Genomic DNA, 19,450 nt, shown 5'->3' with positions numbered 1-19,450 from the left:
CCTGACACCTACTGTATATACCAGGGGTCAGCAACCTTTACTATCAAAAGAGCCATTTTAGGCAAAAAATAAATAAAAAAATCTGTCTGGAGCCGCAAAACATTTGATCATTGTGATGAAGGTAACACAGTTTATAGTCTAAGTATATTGTATATAAGTCTGATGCAGTGAGTGCAAATGTACTATAGAGTATTAGTGCCACATTGAGGGAAAAAAGTCATAACTTTACGAGAAAAAAAGAAAATAACTCGTAAAATTACTACTTTATGATATTATGACTTTATTTTCGTAATATTACGACTTTCTTTCTCATAAACCTTTGACTTTGTTCTCGTAATATTATGACTTTATTCTTGAAATCTGATTTATTATTTTCCCTCAATGTGGCCCTAATACTCCATCATGAAGTGCTGATATGTTTAAACTTAGAACCATTTACTAATGCTTTGTAGCTTTATTATCAGCCATTTATAGAACAACGTTTGCATTACATGAACTGCAATATTAATCTTGTTACTGTAGAGTTCCTGTTTATATGCAGCTCTCCAGATCAACAAATACAAAAAGTGACCACATTCCAACAGAGCCTTTTTCCCCAGCAGACTGATTTGCTTTGTCGAAGCAGTAAAAGCACAGGTGTAATAACAACATAAAACCATGTCAGTGAGTGAATATGGATACTACCCGAGCCCTGGAACTGGCTCAAGTTAATGGGATGCAGCCATTATTAATGTTACTAATTCCACCAATTTGACAAGTCAAAATGTCTACTGTGAAAATGACCTTTTCAGCAATTAAACATGTCCCATTAGCGGCCTCAATATTGTTTATTGCAATGTAAGTTGCAAAGACAATCAACAAAAGAGTCATTTGTTCTTTCCTCATCCAAAAACATTTATTTAGTTTCCATAATGAGCCCAACACATCTTTAATGAACACATATTTAATTATTTACAGTCTACAATTTTTACAACAGAGCCTAGTATTTTCACTTTGCAGACAGATAGCAGAGGTGTGGTCCAACATGTTGCATCACTCAAAATATTTTGCTTAACAGTTCTTTCCAGCGCCCTTCTCTCACAATTTCCTGTCTTCATCTCCCTCATAAAATCACATTTGCACACATCCACATGCTTATGAAAATCATAAAAAGGTGCTGATTTAGGCTAAAGTTCCTAATTCCAGCAGGATTTTCACAAAGCTGCTGCTTTCTTCTCTTTGTACGTCGCCATCATTTTCTTGATCTCTGCGATGGCCTTTCCTGGGTTGAGTCCCTGTGTGTCAAACGTGACAGTGAGAAATTAAACTCTATTCACTCTGCAAGATGTTGTGTGTGTGTGTGTGTGAGAATGCTATCAACGTACCTTGGGACATGTCTTAGTGCAGTTCATGATGGTGTGGCAGCGGTAGAGAGAGAAGGGGTCCTGAAGTTTAGACAGACGTTCCTCTGTGAATTCATCACGGGAGTCGATCATCCACCGGTATGCCTGTGGGATAAAAGAGCACAGTTGTCATCTGCTGTTTGCTCCTTCATGACTCATTTTTTGTATACATTTTCAAAACGAAATATCTTGACACGATTAATAACATGATTCCTCTTAAACACATGACCTCAGCTAGAAAAATGCTGAATATAACCAACATCAGCATGTCAACATCTAATAGCTGACAGCATTGAGCTGAAAGCATCTGTGAGCCTAAGTACTGCTGAGCCTGATAAAGTACACCTGAGTGTGAGATGTAAAAAACGGCCACCGACTACAGGATAATCTCATTACTTTTTAAGGTGTCAGTTCATATTGTTTATACATTTCCTTTCCTTCCTGTTATTAAAACATCTTGACACAATTTTATATAAATGTGTATCTTTTACCTACAGATAACACAGTGCGTAAAGACACATAGAACAAAAAACTGAAAGGAGAACCAGGAAAAAAAAAGGTTTAATTTGATGTTTCTGTTGATATTTCTACTGCTGCTGACTTTATTAGTTTCATGCATATTATTTAAAACATCTTCACAAAATATGATCCATTTAATATCTCATATAATAAGTCAATTGCCTTTACTTAACTTAAAGAAGGCCAGTCTTTTTTTCCCAACAACTTTTCATTCTTATTGATTTTATAAATTACCTTTTCCATACTAAACAGTATTTTTCTTCTACTGTTTCCAGCCACTTGTTGACCTTGGGAGGTTCCAATTTTTTCCAAATTTTTGTTATTTGTTTGACTGCTATAATTCTCAGGATCCCAAAAATTCCTCCTTTTGTAGGCTTTTGGTATGTGTTCCAGGGAGCATATTGTATTTTTCTAAGTACCCCGCTAACAATCTCATTAAATACTAACAACATGGCCTTTGGTCTGGCACCACCTTCAGGCTAAACGTCACATTATTTGCCTCACTAGTGGATCTACCAAAGTTTTCTCTCTCTGGTTTGCAATGAGCATTACAGGCTCACCTGGCCCTTCAATTTGCTATGAACTCCTGTTACCACATCAAATATCTGACTTATTGGAACTGCATCTCATAACTAAATCTGATTACCCACCTGCATCAGGACAGCGGGTCCCAAGTATTTGTCTCCGTTCCACCAGTAGCTGGGACAGCTGGTGCTGCAGCAAGCACAGAGGATGCACTCATACAGGCCGTCCTGTTGGGTTAAGAAGACTATGATTAACAATAGTAGTAATACATCGGACACAAGACAGGTTAGCTGACCAGTTCTGTGGTGTAAAAGTGATGAAATGACCACTGTGGCCAAGATATGAAGATCTCTAACATGGCTGCCACAGCATCAGGTCTGTATTTATTACAGTAAGACGTTGGTTTATTTACCAGTTTTTGTCTGTCTTCCACCGACTGGAAATACTGCTCCTTCCCTTCTTGAGCTGCATCCTTCTTTTTCAGGTAGGGCTCGATGGATTTGTACTGTGCATAGAAGTTGCTCATGTCCTGGTGGAAATCATACAGAGGAGAACTCAAACAACCAATAAATGCACCATATACGATTGCTTTTTTTAAATCCATGCGACATTCACACACCGTTCATGATCACCTGCTGTAGCACATTAAACTTTCTACTCTTGCAATACTTACTGGCACCAGATCTTTGACCACATACATGTGTGGAAGCGGGTAGATTTTGGTTGGTTTGCTTGTGTTGGTGTCAATTTTGTTAAGGCATGCCAGTGTGTTGCCTCCATTTATGTTCATGGCACATGAGCCACAGATACCTGAAGGAATGCACAATCAATGGGTCACTGACATCTGGCACAAAGGTTAATTTAAACAGACCAGTTCATATGTTTCATTTCTTTTTTATCTGAGTGTAAATTGTTGACATTATTATGTGCAAGCTGAATCTAGATTTATTTCTTACCTTCACGGCAGGAGCGTCTGAATGTGAGTGTGGGGTCAATCTCATTCTTGATCTTAATGAGGGCATCCAGAACCATTGGACCACAGCTATATATCAACAGGAACAGGTCAATAGATTATAACTTTGATTCATGTAAAAAGAAAAATACAGCTCAACAATGTTCTGTTCATGGACCCAGTTATAACTCACGTGTTAAGATCAATATCATATGTCTGCATTCGTGGTTTGTCTCCGGCGGTGTCTGGGTCCCAGCGGTAAATCTGGAACTTCTTGATCCTGGATTCAGGAGCCGGGGCAGCGGCCGTCTGGGCGTGCCGTACCATCTGTATCACAGATAATAAACAAGTGAGGCAGGATATATGGCTCCCAGAGAAGTATCACATGGAGATTCTACACTTTTTTCAATTTGTATTTCCTCCAAGTGTTTTCTTCTTTCATTCCTTCTACTAAAAGCACATTTTTTTAGTAAAATAAAGAGCAATAAATGCAAGAGTTATATACAACAGAACACGTCATCAGGTGACCTATATGCTGTTTACGTCAACTGAGTCTAAAATGGGAAGCACTTGGTAATTTGATCCTGCAACACCAGAGGATACTACTTGTACTATTACATCAACTCATGCAAACATCTACAAATATTAAGCTTTATTTGTATTTCATGAATCTAATATAATAATAATCATTATGAATAATAATAAAAATAACAATAATAATAATAGTAGTAGTAGTAGTAATAATAATAATAATAATTTAGGCATTAAATGCTTTCCAGGTTAAAAAGATTTACAGAATAAAAATAAAAAATGAGATCACATATATCAATCAGCACTGAGCCCATACATAAACAGATGCAGAATAAAAGATATAGTTCATATAGGTAGGTAACGTGGATAAATAAGAGAAATAAGCTCATATAAAGCAGGTGAAATTTAAGTAGAGCGAATAATCTCATATATTAAAAAAAATATTTGAAAATATCAGAAGTAATCTCATATAAGTCAGATAGAATGCCAATAAAGCATAATACAATAGAGTTATAATAACACACAATAAAGAAGAAACATTAAGTGATTAACAATGAGGGCTTTACAGTAAAATGAAGAGGTGAACTAACATAATAAAACAAAGGTGCAATAAAATCAAAACAATCAAAATAATAAAAATAATTTCAACGAAAGCCTTTAAAAACCACATCATGTACCCTACACAACATAATATAGATATTGTAAATTGTAAAAACTACAGTTTGAATCTTTCAGAGCAGAAATTAATATGATATTGTGTCATGTTTTGGCCAGTTATACTATGAATTATACAGTCTGATGCAGTTTATTCCATTTCATAAGAAGGTATGGAGTCTCCCTCTAGTGGCAGCTTGGATGAACTAACATGAGAGTGTTACATCACTTCACAGTCTTGAGTTACTTAACTGACTCTTTGAGGACAATGAAAGGTGGACTTCAGCACAATAACTTAAATATATCTATACAGTTGTGAGTAGTAAACACATCTTTGTGCACCCTAAACGTTTAGATTTGATATATATATATATATAAAATGCTTTAATGGAAGGGATGGGGTTGTACAACAGCTCAGCTCATTCACAATGCATAGGTTTACTAAGCATTTATTATAGTGTAGTGATAATGGACTGTTTTGCTGAATGTAAAGACTACTAATGTAGTTTACAGTGAAGCAGATGATACTAGAATAAGCTTCTTCAATAGACATTTACACACATATAGCCTGGGAGCAGGGTGTGTGTTTACAGGTCGTTTGATGACAAAACTAGCTAACACACTTCGGGATGATTCACTGAAGCCTAGAATAAACCTAAAGGTCAATAAATCAACACAAACACACAATAACATACACATTTCTTAAAGATAAAGATGTCTGTTACTGAATAAAATATGTTGTACTCACCACCATCATGCCAGAGTTTCTTATAGCCAAAACATTTCGGCTCAAGGCGCAGCTAACCACCGACATCTTTCTGTTTTCTTGTGACTGTAGTAGCTTTAACTCCTCTACAGAGCAGACAGGACAGCTCACTGTTGTCTCAACTACCTTCTATGTAAGCCTAAGCCACGCCCTCTACGTGCATCCGCGTGACGTAAGCACGTTGGAGTGTACGCTGCTGTTGCGTTGCCTTCACGAACTCCCACCATGGATGTATAGAATAGTGATGGGAATTCCGGCTCTTTTTAGTGAGCCAGATCATTTGGCTCAGCTCACCAAGAAGAGCCGGCTCTTTCGGCTCCCAAACGGCTCTTCGTTTTACCACTTCTGCTTTTTATAATTCAGTCAAATTTAGCTTTAGCTGTTTTGACCTATGATTAGTATGTGTGCACATATATCACTTAAATTATTCAATTTAATTATACTAAACCTTATAATGTCCAGAATACCATAATTTTACATGCTGCTTTGTTTCGGACTGTCACTCATCTTGTCTGCTATTCGCGCACCGCACTCCTCTCTCTCTTTCTCTCCTCCTCTCCCTCCTGCTCTGTACCTGTAGACCGTCAGCGCGCCGCGCACCCCTCCCCTCCCTGCTTGATGGTATGATCCTTGTCTGTCATCACCTGATTGGTCATTAACACAACATTCAGTCAGAGTCAGTGCATGGAGTGCCCGTGGCGCGGAGAACATCGTCCTATCATTCTGCCTTCAATTAATTAAAGAAAGAAAAAAAAAGAAAAAAACGGCTCTCGGACGGGAGCCGGCTCTTATCTTTCAATTAAAGAGCCGGCTCTTTGAACCGGCTCGTTCGCGACCAACACATCACTAGTATAGAACAACCATAGCTCCCACCCAGCTCTTTCAACCGGCTTTCATACCACAAATTGGCACATAGATTTTTTTTTTTGCCGCAGCTGGAGAATAAAAATTAGCCTCAAGCATGAATATGTCATGTTTCCATATAAAAACACATGCTTCACTTAATTAGGTCGTAAATGCACACTTCACAACCATTAATTGCTTATATATCCGACAGCACCTGAAGGCACCATATGTCTTTCACAACCATCATTGTGAAACCAGGGTCAGTTACATATAATGATTATATATTTATATATGTACCCCTAATTAACATACAGAGCTAATGCAGGTCCAATTAATTTGATCCAATTAATTTGATCAGGTTTATGATAATAATGATTTTACTTTACCCCCAATCATTCTTATTTGATGATAGTGAATTTATATTGATTTAAAAATATAGATTTTTTTTGCCCTTTACTGAATGTATTCCATTTTGGGGTATATTTTAATACTGTACATGTTTCTTATTAATTTATTTTTTGTCTCAATATATCATTTTCAGGCCATCTTAATGAAGTACTTTGGATCTTGTGTTATACTTAGTGTGCAGTTACTCAATATGTCTTTGACCCTATAAAATATATATGACCCCCCTCCCCCCTTTTTTATTTTCTATTAACTTATTTGTTTATTTAATTTATTATTACTCTCTCATTTCTGTATTATTATTATTTTTGTTGTGTTTTTTTAATTCTATTCTTTCTTTTTATCACTATTATTATTATTATTATTATTATTATTATTATTATTATTATTTCTTTTCTTAATTTTATTTCAATTTTTAATGTTGAAGTTGTTTTCACTAGTGTACTTAATGAGTTTGTCTATAAGCTCAACTACTTAATAAATTGGTTTATAAACTATTGTAATTACAAACTGTAAATTGCATATATGAAAACAACCTCGAAAAAAGGGAAAAAATAAAATTATCAAAAAAATAAAATATATATGCAATATGCCGTAACTGATTTTTTGCTGCAATAGCCCAGTTTCCCCAAAGAAACCACTTTAATCTAAATAATATCAACAGTCACTTTTGATAGACCCCTTAGCTTAGTGTATGTTGCCTTAATAAAAGGCCAATAAAAGAGATAGGAGCCACTCTGTGTGATTACACTATGTCTATTTTTATGTATGTAGTGTAGTAATGTAATGACTGCCTGTCTGTTGTCATTCAATATCCATGACATCACTGGGACAGAGATGTACACAATAAAGCTATTCAGATGGTAATGAATTTGAAGGTCGAGGGAAAAACTGATTGTACATTATACAAAATTTAACATTCATGATTCACTCTCCAGATTAGAAATAATCTGCACCCCTCATCATATTAGTGCACACAACCTACAGGGCTGCCCAAACATCCCCCTGGCCCAGACCTTAAAATATATTACTCCTGTTTCCCCATTAGATAAATTGTTGTCTGATTTTATTATTTTCAGTCTGAATTGTAAAACTATGTATCTATCAATCACACAAATAAATAATACAATAATAAGGATCCCTTGGACCCACAATGATAATACATGGTTTAAGCATTAATAAGCAATATTGGAGAGTATCAGATGCAGCCTAAAGTGATTTTATTGTTTCAAATTTTCAGAATAAAAGCATGTATAGCACTCCACTCAACAAACATAGGTTGAAACTGACATTTCACAGACTTCGGTTAATTTGATAGAATAATTTAGGGAGAACGTAATGTGGTATATACAGTATTAGGCTACTTTATCACGTTTAACAACCCACTCTTTATCCATTTATGTGTATATGTATGGGTATGTGTGTATATATGTACTGTATATGTGTGTATGCGTATAAGGTGAAAGATTACCATGTTCAATTGTTCAACTCTTAATAATTATTACCTCTGGAGGAGCCAGGCATTTAAAAAGTTGTCAATTGTACTGCATAAAGTCTTGTTTTAAATGTGCACAATGTTATGTTAATCTGTTGGCAGTAATACTGATTCTGTAATGTGAAATTAATGCTTTTCCAAAATAAAAAGTACATTTCAAAAAAGAAACTGACATTTCAGTGTAAAACAAACAAACAAACATCTGTCTGAATTTTTTTTATATTGTTTCTTTAGGTTTATTTTAATTCTCTATAATTCTGCCATGGATATATGGTATAACAGGCCATATGAATAACGATAAAAACATAGAATAGAATAGAATAGAAAGCTTTATTGTCATTGTATTAAATAAAACGAGATTCACAGTTGCCACTTCTGGTCAGTGCTTTAAAACAAATACTTGACAAGACTAAACGAGGCAGGTTAAACATATAACAGGTAAAACACACACAGTTATAAAGTAAATAAAATAGGTAAAGTAGATGTAATGAATAAATATAAACAGAAGTGTTACACTAGAAGTATAAAATATAAAAATAGATGTAATGTAAAGAGAGGTAATTGCACTTGTAAAATAGGTAGGGTAGATGTAATAAATAAAATGTAAACAAAGTTGCACTTGAGGTGTATATTGCATCAAGGATATATTGCACAGACAAGTGTATTCACAACATGCATTGAAGGGGACATTTTATATAATAATTTATAACTTGATCAACTATACATTCCTCCTCCTGTTTCACTGTGTATTTATTGTAAAATGTTCCAGGCCATATTTAATCAATACTTTTATTTATTTTGAAAGTTTTGGCCGGAAGTTTCTATCACCTGTTGGTGTCTACTTGACGCTGGTCCAGAAAGCAAGCATGGGTTTACTAGACTAGTCCACCGTGGAGAGGCTCTGAAACTCAAAGTTACAGTCCGGTAGTGCAACCTGTTGCTCGGACACTTTTGAGGCAGAATGTCGTGGCTCTTCGGCTGGGGGAAGAGCTCCAGCACGCCGCCGCTGGAGGAGCAGATACGGGCTGCTGCAGCTGAAGGAGCCGGCGGTGCAGCAGGAGGCTCCGGGGGAGACAAACCAGGAGACAAGTGGAGCAACTTTGACCCGACTGGACTGGAGAGAGCTGCAAAAGCTGCAAGAGACCTCGACAAATCAAGTGTGTACTCATTTTTTTTTTTTACCAGCATATAACATAAATACTTGCTTATAAGTATTTTATTTACTGGACTGGAAAAAAACTTTCCCATGTTGGTACGTTGTGTTCTTTTCGGATGAATGTTCTTCACGCCAAGTTAAACACAAAAAATGCGAAGTTGAAAGTGAAGTTTCAAAATGGCAAATTTGCACACTTTAAATATTATGTTTTATGATTACTGCTAAACTATCAGGTGTTATTCTTTAATTCGGCATACATTTATCAAACTTAGAAGCACAATATAGATAAGAGTTGAACTTTTTCAACTGGTTTAATCTGTTTTAATGTTATGTGACTATCAGAAAACTAGTCTAAAGTAGTTCTGAAGTATGTGTAATTTTTATGGTGTTTTTTAAATAGAGTTTGGCTTGCAGGTCGAGGGAGAAAAGAACAAATGAGGGTGTTGAATTACTTATAAATATGCACATGGTTGCAAGAAGCATGCCAACCTTTGTGACCTCCACACAGTCTGCAGCTTATATAGACAGCTTTGGTGGGCGTGTCAGGGAGCACAGATGGAACAAAGTGTCCCCGTTCATCACCTGTCTTCTGCCACATAGACATGCCTTTCATGTCAGTATGTATGTGCAGATGAACCTGCTAACAGCTGTTCACTGTGTGGGGGTATTTTTTTTTTACCAAGTGTATATTTGATTCATTCCCCTTTTTAAATTTCTGCAGTTCTGTCTACAAACAGGCTCAGGGTCCACGTCATCTTGTGCATGTTATACCCAAAAGTGTAACTATAATTATCCTGGTGGTTAAAAATTTAAATAGTTGAATAAATAAAGCAGCACCACTCACTGTTTTTTTATTTATTTATTTATTTTGTATTTCAACAGGACATGCCAAACAAGCACTGGATCTGGCTCGCATGCAGGAGCAGACTGTACAGCTGGAGCATCAGAGTAAAGTGAAAGTAGGTGTTTGGAGGAGGGCGATTTTGTCGTCTCTGATGTGATTGTGTGATCAACTCATACTGTGCTCAGGCTAAACCGTGATGTCAGTAAGCATATAACACAAACCACAAACTCCCCCAACAGGAATATGAGGCGGCTGTGGAGCAGCTGAAGGGCGAGCAGATCCACCTCCAGGGCGAGGAGCGACGCAAAACACTGGCAGAGGAGACAAAGCAAAACCAGGCTGTATGGAATCAACACTAAAATAAAACACAAGTTTCACCTACAAGATATATATATATATATATGTGAATGTAATGAATTATTTTCTGTGTCACCTCCAGAGGGCACAATATCAAGACAAACTTGCCAGACAGCGGTATGATGATCAGCTGAGGCAACAGGTAAACCTTTTATAAATGGACACTTGCAAATAAACACCTGAATACCTGAATGCTCATCGTATGTTTCTTTTTTTATCCACAGCAATTCCTCAACGAGGAGAACCTTCGCAAACAAGAGGAATCGGTTCTGAAGCAAGAGTCCATGAGAAAAGGTAGAAGATGAAACCAAATGCATTTTACACATTATTCATCCACTCATAATGTCATTTAAAAACTAATTTTTACCCAATTTAAAGATGCAATAAGTAGGATTTGTGCTGCTCCAAAGCAAAGAGTGACCATGATACTGTACATCTGCAGGTGTCAATACGGCTGTTGATCAGCATTTATGACTCAGAGATTACATGGCTCACTGTGAGATTTGTGGCTCACTACACTCTCCCCTGGGCCTGTAATCTGTGTTGGAAGAAAGCTAGCCAACCCAGTGGAGTTTCATGACACTCACTAACATTATTCTAGTATTTATCATGATGATGAATTAGCTCTTCATTAGACATTTGCATTGGTTCTCTGCTCTAGTTAACTTGATTATCCACTTTTTATTTTGTTTAATTGTACAACCAAAAACAGAGACACGAATAGACCATTGTAATAGTGTCTTAATAAGTAAATAAACCAAAAATAAGTAAATTAATAAATAGTGTAGAGGTGCATACAGTAATAATCAGCAAAACAAAGTGTTCTTTTTGTTTTAGTTCCTAGTGAAACACCCACAGATAAATACCACTAGTAATGCATTACTGTAATATTATAACTTTCCATAGTAACGAGTAGTGTAAGGGATTATAATTTACAAAACAGTCATTATATTACAGTTATTAATCCAATGCGTTACTGCATCACCGGAGCACGTTTTGTCTTTTGTGCCAGGTAGGCTTATGTTACAATGATGTGAACACACGGCAGGTCAGTGTACATCTTCGCTACATGTCAAGTTGAACTTTGATGAACATTCAGTTAGAGCTGCACAATTAATCAAAATTGTATCGAAATCGCAATATGGCCTACTGCAATATTCAAATCACAAGAGGGGCAATATTTGTTAAAGGGGAAATGTGTGTCAAAATAGCATTTTAAATTAAATATTGTGATGCTGCATAATAACTGCCAAGTGCAAGGTGAAAGGTCTTCTAGGCGTCTCCATGCACACCTTCTATTTTGGTTCATACAGTATATGTGCAACGTGCAAAACAGCTGAGTGAACATGAATATAGATCAGCGGGTGCTGTGATTATTAAATACTCTGTCAGCCAGTCACATCACTGGACTCATAGTTGGAAAAGAGGCTATGCTGCGCTCTGGTCACCGGACGTCTCCTTAGTAGAGTTATAACCGACCAGTCTGATGTGTGTAGAGGTCTGTATGGTGACACCGTAGCAGCCTGGTGTTGTTTTCAGCCAATTTAATGAAGGTAAACACAGTGAACGGCCGTGCGTAACAGTAAAATGCAGAGAAGGTTTTCCATATTAGAAGAGTAGTACAAAGGAACTGTATCTGTTATTAAATTAGTTCAATCTAGTTTGGGCACAGTGTTCAGTTAAACCATAATGATTTAAATAGGTCAGCCCTGTCAGAAGTGGTAACATTGTAGTTATGAATATCTGCCTCTTTGCCTCCCAGCTACCATCGAACATGAAATGGAGCTGAGACACAAGAATGACCTGCATCGCGTTGAAGCGGAGGCCAAAGCCCGCGCCCACGTGGAGCGGGAGAACGCAGACCTGATCCGGGAGCAGATTCGCCTGAAAGCTGCTGAACACCGACAAACTGTCCTTGAATCTATAAAGTGAGGCCAAAATGACTTTCCACTTCCCTTAATCCTCAGAGTAACTGGCATGTTATCTCCTAGTATCTCTCTCGGCTGCGAGTAAAGTCCCAGAGGGCGGCAGCGAGTGTGGCCACCACGGCGGCGGCAGTCTGTGTGATAATTGTGTTTTGTTCCTGGCAGGACGGCGGGAGCGGTGTTCGGGGAGGGATTCAGGGCCTTCGTCTCTGACTGGGACAAACTCACCGCCACGGTAAATCCATGTCAGACCTGTCACGCTTTGTCACATTTTCACCACATGAGGACTGCAGAGGATTATAGGGAAGCAGTGGTTTGATATGCTGTACAATGTGTCTCCCTTTTTGTCCCCCACAGGTCGCTGGGTTGACCTTGTTGGCGGCAGGAGTGTATACTGCCAGGAACGCCACGGCGGTGGGCGGGCGCTTCATAGAGGCTCGTCTGGGCAAACCGTCGCTGGTCCGAGAGACCTCCAGGATAACTGTGGCAGAGGCCATCAAGCACCCAATCAAGGTCAAACTACATCCTCATTATCATGCAGGATGTGTGTAAATCAGTCGTTTTCAAACTGTGGGGCGCACAGCCAGGGGAAAATGTGATGCACAATTAATGTTTTGACGTCTTTTTTACGCGTAACAGTAAACAAATCGTCTCTTTATACATATATATTATCATATATATAAATAATAATGAAGGTGGTTGGAGATGAGGAGAGACCAGTGTGTATTTTATGTCAGCTGACATTACGAGACCCAACAAATTTAGAAGACCTTTAGAAACATTACAACCCAGTCACGTCAATAAAAAAGTGGTTTGATAAAGTTTTACCCTCATCCTACCAATTTATTTAACATACTAGGACGACCGACTAAATAAACTATAAGAAACAGCCATCCTCCGAAAGGGGGGAAGGTTTGAGAACCACTGGTGTAAATATTATATTTTAATGAGGCATCTTCAGATGTAAGTAAATGCATTCAGCATAGGGATTATTTTGTTAATTTTGAAAAGCACTGTTCATAAATAACAGTGAAATGACTGGATTCTTGTTGTAATTGAGATTTTCGACATCAGCCTGTAACAGCTGGTAGCGCATCAAATTTACTTTCTGTCAAGAAATAGCTTAAATGGATTTGTTTATTCGTGTATCGACTGTAGTAAATCCAGCTAATCCGGCCAAATGAGCTGAATGTGGGAGAATTTTAACATGAAACTGGCAAAAACCTCAAAAACGCTATCGGTTATACCAATGAAGTGTGTTAAATGAATGAGCACATTCACCAAGATAACAAGCTGGTGGATGTGTGCTGAATGTTTAAGTAGTTAATTTCAGGATTGCTTTTCACATTTTTACCCCTAAAATCTGTGTCATTGATAAGAAGCTGAACATTTGAATTTGTCTGTAGCAGTCAGAGCAGAAGAGTCACTTTATTGGTAATAAAGTGTTAAAATGATGTTGATTTTTCTATGACTGGATAATAAGAAATTCTGTTTATAAGCTCTCAGATTTCAGACATAATTCCTGTGACTACCTGTTAATTAACTGAAATGATTTGTGCTGAAGTCATCATGCTGTTTCCGTTGTTTTCCTAATTTTTAGACAACCAGGCGTCTGAGAAGCAGACCGCAGGACGCCTTGGAAGGCGTGGTGCTCAGCGTGAGTCACGTTTTTTTTGTCGTACTGATATCTTCTGAATTCAACATTTATGGACTCTTTTTTTTTATGACTTTGTGAAAAACGCTGTCATTGTGCTGTGGATCACACAGGCAGGGTTGGAGGGGCGTGTGAGGGACATTGCCATCGCCACTCGTAACACCAGGCAGAACCGAGGCCTGTACAGAAACATCCTGATGTACGGACCTCCTGGAACTGGAAAAACACTCTTCGCCAAGGTACGAGTCAAACACCTTTCAATTTCTCTCTCTTTTCATGTTTTGTTTTGTCCTTGTACTAGGGCTGGACCCAAATATTAGACTATTTGGTTATTCGTTCGTTGGGTAGGTAATCGATTTTCAATTTTGGTAGTCGGATATATTCGTTGTTGTTTTTTTTTTTAACCCCTCGGGATTACACATGCATAAAACACACCGAACCTTTTGGAAAATGCTTCTTATTCAATAACAAATAACTAAACAAACAACAACACTGTAGAATAACAGGATCCTTAAAAATGAATGCCTGCAATTAAACCGAAAGACACGTGTTGCAGCGCTATGCCGTGAGTCCTTCCCGAGTCATGTCAAGGAGACGAGAAAAAGAGCCCTCGTTGTCGTTGCGTATGTCAGAGCGAAACACATGCGAGGCTCGGGCCGAAAGGACCGATGGGAACCTTCCGCAGGCTGCATTACACACGGGCTTGCAGCCGGGCACTGCTGGAGGCAGCAGCCTCAAAACGCTGCCGTCTAGGGGGATAGGGCCCACAAGATGCTGAGCGCATCTGAATATTCGCTGTTCATTACTACCGAAGCTCTGCAGCCCTACATTGTACATAATACTATTTACAATATTTTTTGATACATTTCGAAGGTATTTCTTTCACTGATTGAAGATGTAGTTGTAAAGCAGTATATTTTCTGTATATTTAGCTGAGCTGTTACTTAATATATGTAAGACTTTGTTGTGCATTTCTGTTTGCCTCTCTGTTCCTTTTTTCAACAAAGCTTTTTCCGTTGCCTTTCAGAAACTGGCTCTCCATTCGGGGATGGACTTTGCCATCATGACAGGTGGGGACGTGGCACCCATGGGGCGCGATGGAGTCACTGCCATGCACAAGGTGTTTGACTGGGCCAGCACCAGCAGGCGAGGGTAGGGCACTTTAATCTGCTCCATTAACACTCAATGAATTAGTACTATGTGTATATCAGCTGTTTAATGAACTCTATTTAATGTTACATACTGAGCTGCTGTTATTCTACATTAAAGGCCTTTACATTAAAAATGGCAGTTTTTAAGCTCCTTCTCTTCGATGCTCTCTGATTCTCTGCAGAGTCTTGCTGTTCGTAGATGAAGCTGACGCGTTCCTGCGTAAGCGTGCCACAGTGAGTTCAGCTGCAGTGCCATATGCATGGTGATGATGCCCTGTGCTTTAATCATATATTCATGAGTCATGATTTTTGCATTGCAGGAGAAAATCAGTGAGGACCTGAGAGCCACCCTCAATGCATTCCTCTACCGCACCGGGGAGCAGAGCAACAAGTCGGTATCTATTCACCGTGCATGGCTGGGCATGAAAAGGTCACTGCCACGACTGAAAAGGTCACCGGCCGATTCTAAGTAGTCTCATTCTGTCTCCTCAGGTTCATGCTGGTGCTCGCTAGTAACCAGCCGGAACAGTTCGACTGGGCCATTAATGACCGCATTGATGAGATTGTGAACTTTGCGTTACCTGGTCTGGACGAGAGGGAAAGACTGGTGCGCATGTATTTCGACAAATTTGTGCTGGGTCCTGCCACTACAGGGAGACAGTGAGTACTCTTATTGTGTTTCAAATTCAAACGGCTATTGTTGATGCTCCGTAGCAGAGATGATTTACTACCACAAAGGAAAGCATTGGTCCCTAGAGGTCGCCCTGCTAGCTCCAGTTGCATAATGGTGTGTATAATGTGTTCAGTCCTGAAACCAAAGTGGAGTCTGAGTCTTTACTTATTGCTTTCATAAAATGGTGTTTAAGTCTTCAGGAAGTGTAGCACACAAGGCTCTGCAGAGTGCATTGGTTAAAGACCTGTCTACACGTTTACAGATATTTTTAAAAATGTATATCCAAATGCAAAAAGAGTTTTGGGTAACAAAAACAGATATTTTTGAAAACGCCTTTTAAGGTGCAGATTTAGATTTGTGTCGGACTTGCTCTGACGTCATGCACACGTGGACAATGATAACCTCAAGAGATGGAGGCGGTTTGCTTTGTGTACTAAGCTTGTGCCAGAAACAATAACAAAGATGGCGGACTACCGGCTCTACCGGTCAGCACTATTTGGACTAATTACTACTTCACATCTGAAAAATGTTCCAGTCACAGGAGGCCAAAGCAGGAACACATTAAACACATCGAGGCTGAATGATTGAATGTGCTTTTGGGCGATTGAAGGCGAGGTTTGGAGCACTCAGAAGGGCGATGGACTTAAACCCGAATGACCTCCCTTCATTTATGCATATAAAGAGACAGTTGATGACAGTCATGCAGTTCGACCAGGAATCCCCCCCACCCCCCACCAACAATAACTGTTATCAAACTGACTGTAATGAAGCCGAAGGAAAGGGAGTGAGAAACTCCTTGAACCTTATCTTGTGATTACACTTGTGGTGACATGTAAATATTACGGCGAGTGTTTGGAGCCGTTTTTATGTTTAGTGTGGACGGAGATTTTTTGTAAAACGAAGGTCGTGGATAGATTTTAAACGGAGGAAAAAATATCAGTTATTAAAAATATCTGTATGTGTGTAAACAGGGCCTTAGTTAAAGCTCAAGGCTCAGTTACTGTACAAACCTCTTGTGCTTCAACTCAACAGGAGATTAAAGTTGGCTCAGTTCGACTATGGCCAGAAGTGCTCAGACATTGCGGCGCGAGCAGAAGGCATGTCCGGTCGTGAAATCTCCAAACTTGGCGTGGCCTGGCAGGTGAGTAAAAAAACCCGTTGACACAAAATATGAATCTCGTTCGAAACAAATCCAAACCTTTTTATTAAATTTGTTTTCCTGGAAGGCTGCTGCATACTCTTCAGAAGATGGAGTCCTGACCGAAGCGATGATTGACGCAAGAGTTGATGATGCCATCAAGCAGCACGCACAGAAAATGGACTGGCTGCTGATGGAATCAGGTGCGGGGGTTGGCAAAGTCGGCGTGCTCCTCCCTAAGGAAATGGCTGCAGGAATCGCAGCCCAGGAAGCTGCTTCACTCGCACAAACCGAAGATACAGCACCGACTGTACAACAAGTCCTTCCACTCCTCGAGGTTGTGAGCAACGCTGTCCAGGCGGAAGCTCTACCTACAGAAGTGGAGGCAGGTGCTATCCTCACAGAGGCCGCCTCTTTAGTTAAAGAGAGTGAAGCGGTTGCTGCGATGACCGTAGAAACTCCAGTCCTGAGTGAAACCATTGTTGAGACGGCTTCTGCTGTCCCGTTGGTGCAGGAGGTCGAAGCCATCAAGGACCTGACAGAGGAGGTTGTTCTAGGCACAGCTGTAGCTGCAGACACTGTTGTTCCTGAGGTGAAGGATATCGCCTCTGAGGTTAAAGAGGTTGAGGGTATACCAGCTGCAGCCGTCCAGGAGACTGCTGCTGTGAGTAAAGAAGAGCCACCTGCTGATGTAGCTGTTCAAGAGGCCATCGAAGTAGTCAAGGAGGATGTTGTAGCACACTCGGAAACGTCAGTCTCTGCTGTTGCTCCGGAGAAGGAATTAGAGGTCTCTAATGTTGTCCAGGAGTCAGAGGCTGCAGTAGCTGGACTCTCCCAGGAGACCGTTGTCCAAGAAACTGAGTCGGCTGCCGAGGAAGTAGCGACTGATGCTGCAAAGGTTGTCGAGGAAATTGCAACCAATGTTGCCCAAGTGTCCGAGTCCCTTGCAAACATTGTAAAAGAGGCTGAAGCAATAACAACTGACGTGGCCAGGGTGGCCGATGCCGTAGTAACCATCACCGAGGAGATAGAGGCAGTCATCACCAAGGAGGCTGAAGCGGTGGAAAGTGATGTCGTCAAGGAGCCAATTGAGGTTGTAGCGGAAACAGCATCTGAAACATCAGAGGCTACTAAAGAGGTTGAAGCGGTAGTGGCAGATGTGGTGAAGGAGTCTGAGGGTATTGCCGCAGAGGTTATTAAGGAGGTCGAACCTGCGATGGCTGAGACCGCCGCCAAGGAAGCTGAAGTCTTCTCAACTGAGTCTGCAATTGAAACTGAAGCCAAGGAACCTAAGACTACCGCCATTGACGCAGAGGGTCTGACTTTTGCTACAGAGATCGCCAAGGAAGCCGAAGTCGCACCTGCAGAGGTTTCTAAGGAAGCCGAAGTCGCACCTGCAGAGGTTTCTATGGAAGCCGAAGTCACACCTGCAGAGGTTTCTAAGGAAGCCGAAGTCGCACCTGCAGAGGTTTCTATGGAAGCCGAAGTCACACCTGCAGAGGTTTCCAAGGAACCCGAAGTCGCACCTGCAGAGGTTGCCATTGAAGCCGAAGTCCTAACAACTAAGGAGACTGACTCTGTGGCTACAGAAGATGTGAAAATACCCGAGACCACTGAAGTTGCTGCCAAGGAAGCTGAGGCCAAAACGACGAAGGCTGCAGAGGAGGTGGAGACCGTAGTAACTGAAGTCACCGATGACACAAACTCAGCAGCAGTTCCCAACATAGAAACCAAGGCTGATCCAGAGACCGTCGTAGCGGAACAGTCTGAGAAACTTGAGAATCCAGCCGGCGAGAAGTCCGCTGCCTCTCAGCCTCCCAGCACTGAAGAAGCTGAACCCAGTCAAACCGAGAAGCCTCTTTCAGACAAACAAAGCGGAGATGACGACAAACCACAAGCCAAGCCAAAGAAATGATCACTTGAAAGCCTCGATGAGATGCTATTGTGAATGAAGGGCTGTTGTAACTGTTAAACACTTTTTACACCCTCAAGCGTGAAACGTTCACCTTGAATTCTGTCTACTCTTCTGTCAATATGTTTGTAACTCAATTAGGGCTGTCCTCTTGTGTTTACCAGAGATGTGCTCATCAGTTTCTTGGAAATAAGTCATTCAGCATGAAAAAAGCATGACCGATTAGTCGACTAATCGACTAAGAGAGGGCAGCCCTAAACTCAGTTACTGTGTATGTCAACATAAAGGTAATAGTGTGATTATGACCTGTATATCTGCAAAAGTCTGAGTAAAATCATGTGTGGACCACTACAATTGTCTGACTGTTTCATTCTGCTTTCTTTCTTTCTCTCCTTTGGTCGTTGTTGCCATTTTCAAAGTCTGTTTCTGTGTGACAGTTTGAAAATTTACCTTCTAAAAGGGATATTCTTGCATGTTTGCTGAGCGGTTCTGGCAAGAGTTCAATCTGCAAAGTGTTAGTTTAGAATATTTCTTCCCTGGCACTTCTAAAGCGCACGAAGGAGCT

The 19,450-nt window shown here is 39.9% G+C and overlaps 2 protein-coding genes across 2 annotated transcripts; one reads left to right on the top strand and one right to left on the bottom strand.

Moving 5' to 3' along the window:
- Window positions 1-873: 873 nt before the first annotated feature.
- On the bottom strand, window positions 874-5,493 carry LOC119490114 (succinate dehydrogenase [ubiquinone] iron-sulfur subunit, mitochondrial-like). Its single transcript, XM_037773328.1, has 8 exons — window positions 5,312-5,493; window positions 3,572-3,705; window positions 3,383-3,468; window positions 3,100-3,236; window positions 2,839-2,955; window positions 2,552-2,653; window positions 1,365-1,487; window positions 874-1,274 (listed from the first exon to the last, which is right to left on the bottom strand). The coding sequence occupies exons 1-8, from the start codon at window positions 5,375-5,377 to the stop codon at window positions 1,194-1,196; spliced, it is 846 nt and encodes a 281-aa protein (XP_037629256.1). The 5' UTR covers window positions 5,378-5,493; the 3' UTR covers window positions 874-1,193.
- Window positions 5,494-8,897: 3,404 nt separating this feature from the next.
- On the top strand, window positions 8,898-19,233 carry LOC119490111 (ATPase family AAA domain-containing protein 3-A-like). The gene is made up of 16 exons (XM_037773323.1): window positions 8,898-9,232; window positions 10,114-10,190; window positions 10,315-10,416; window positions 10,515-10,574; window positions 10,657-10,726; window positions 12,195-12,360; window positions 12,523-12,592; window positions 12,715-12,870; window positions 13,958-14,014; window positions 14,125-14,250; window positions 15,039-15,163; window positions 15,345-15,396; window positions 15,483-15,553; window positions 15,655-15,822; window positions 16,868-16,976; window positions 17,062-19,233. The coding sequence occupies exons 1-16, from the start codon at window positions 9,037-9,039 to the stop codon at window positions 18,886-18,888; spliced, it is 3,432 nt and encodes a 1,143-aa protein (XP_037629251.1). The 5' UTR covers window positions 8,898-9,036; the 3' UTR covers window positions 18,889-19,233.
- The last annotated feature ends 217 nt before the right edge of the window (window positions 19,234-19,450 follow it).

The sequence above is a fragment of the Sebastes umbrosus genome, chromosome 6 (genome assembly GCF_015220745.1).
Source record: "Sebastes umbrosus isolate fSebUmb1 chromosome 6, fSebUmb1.pri, whole genome shotgun sequence".
Classification (NCBI taxonomy): domain Eukaryota; kingdom Metazoa; phylum Chordata; class Actinopteri; order Perciformes; family Sebastidae; genus Sebastes; species Sebastes umbrosus.
Note: the sequence above shows the minus strand (reverse complement) of the source record. Positions and strands in the feature narration are given on the sequence as shown.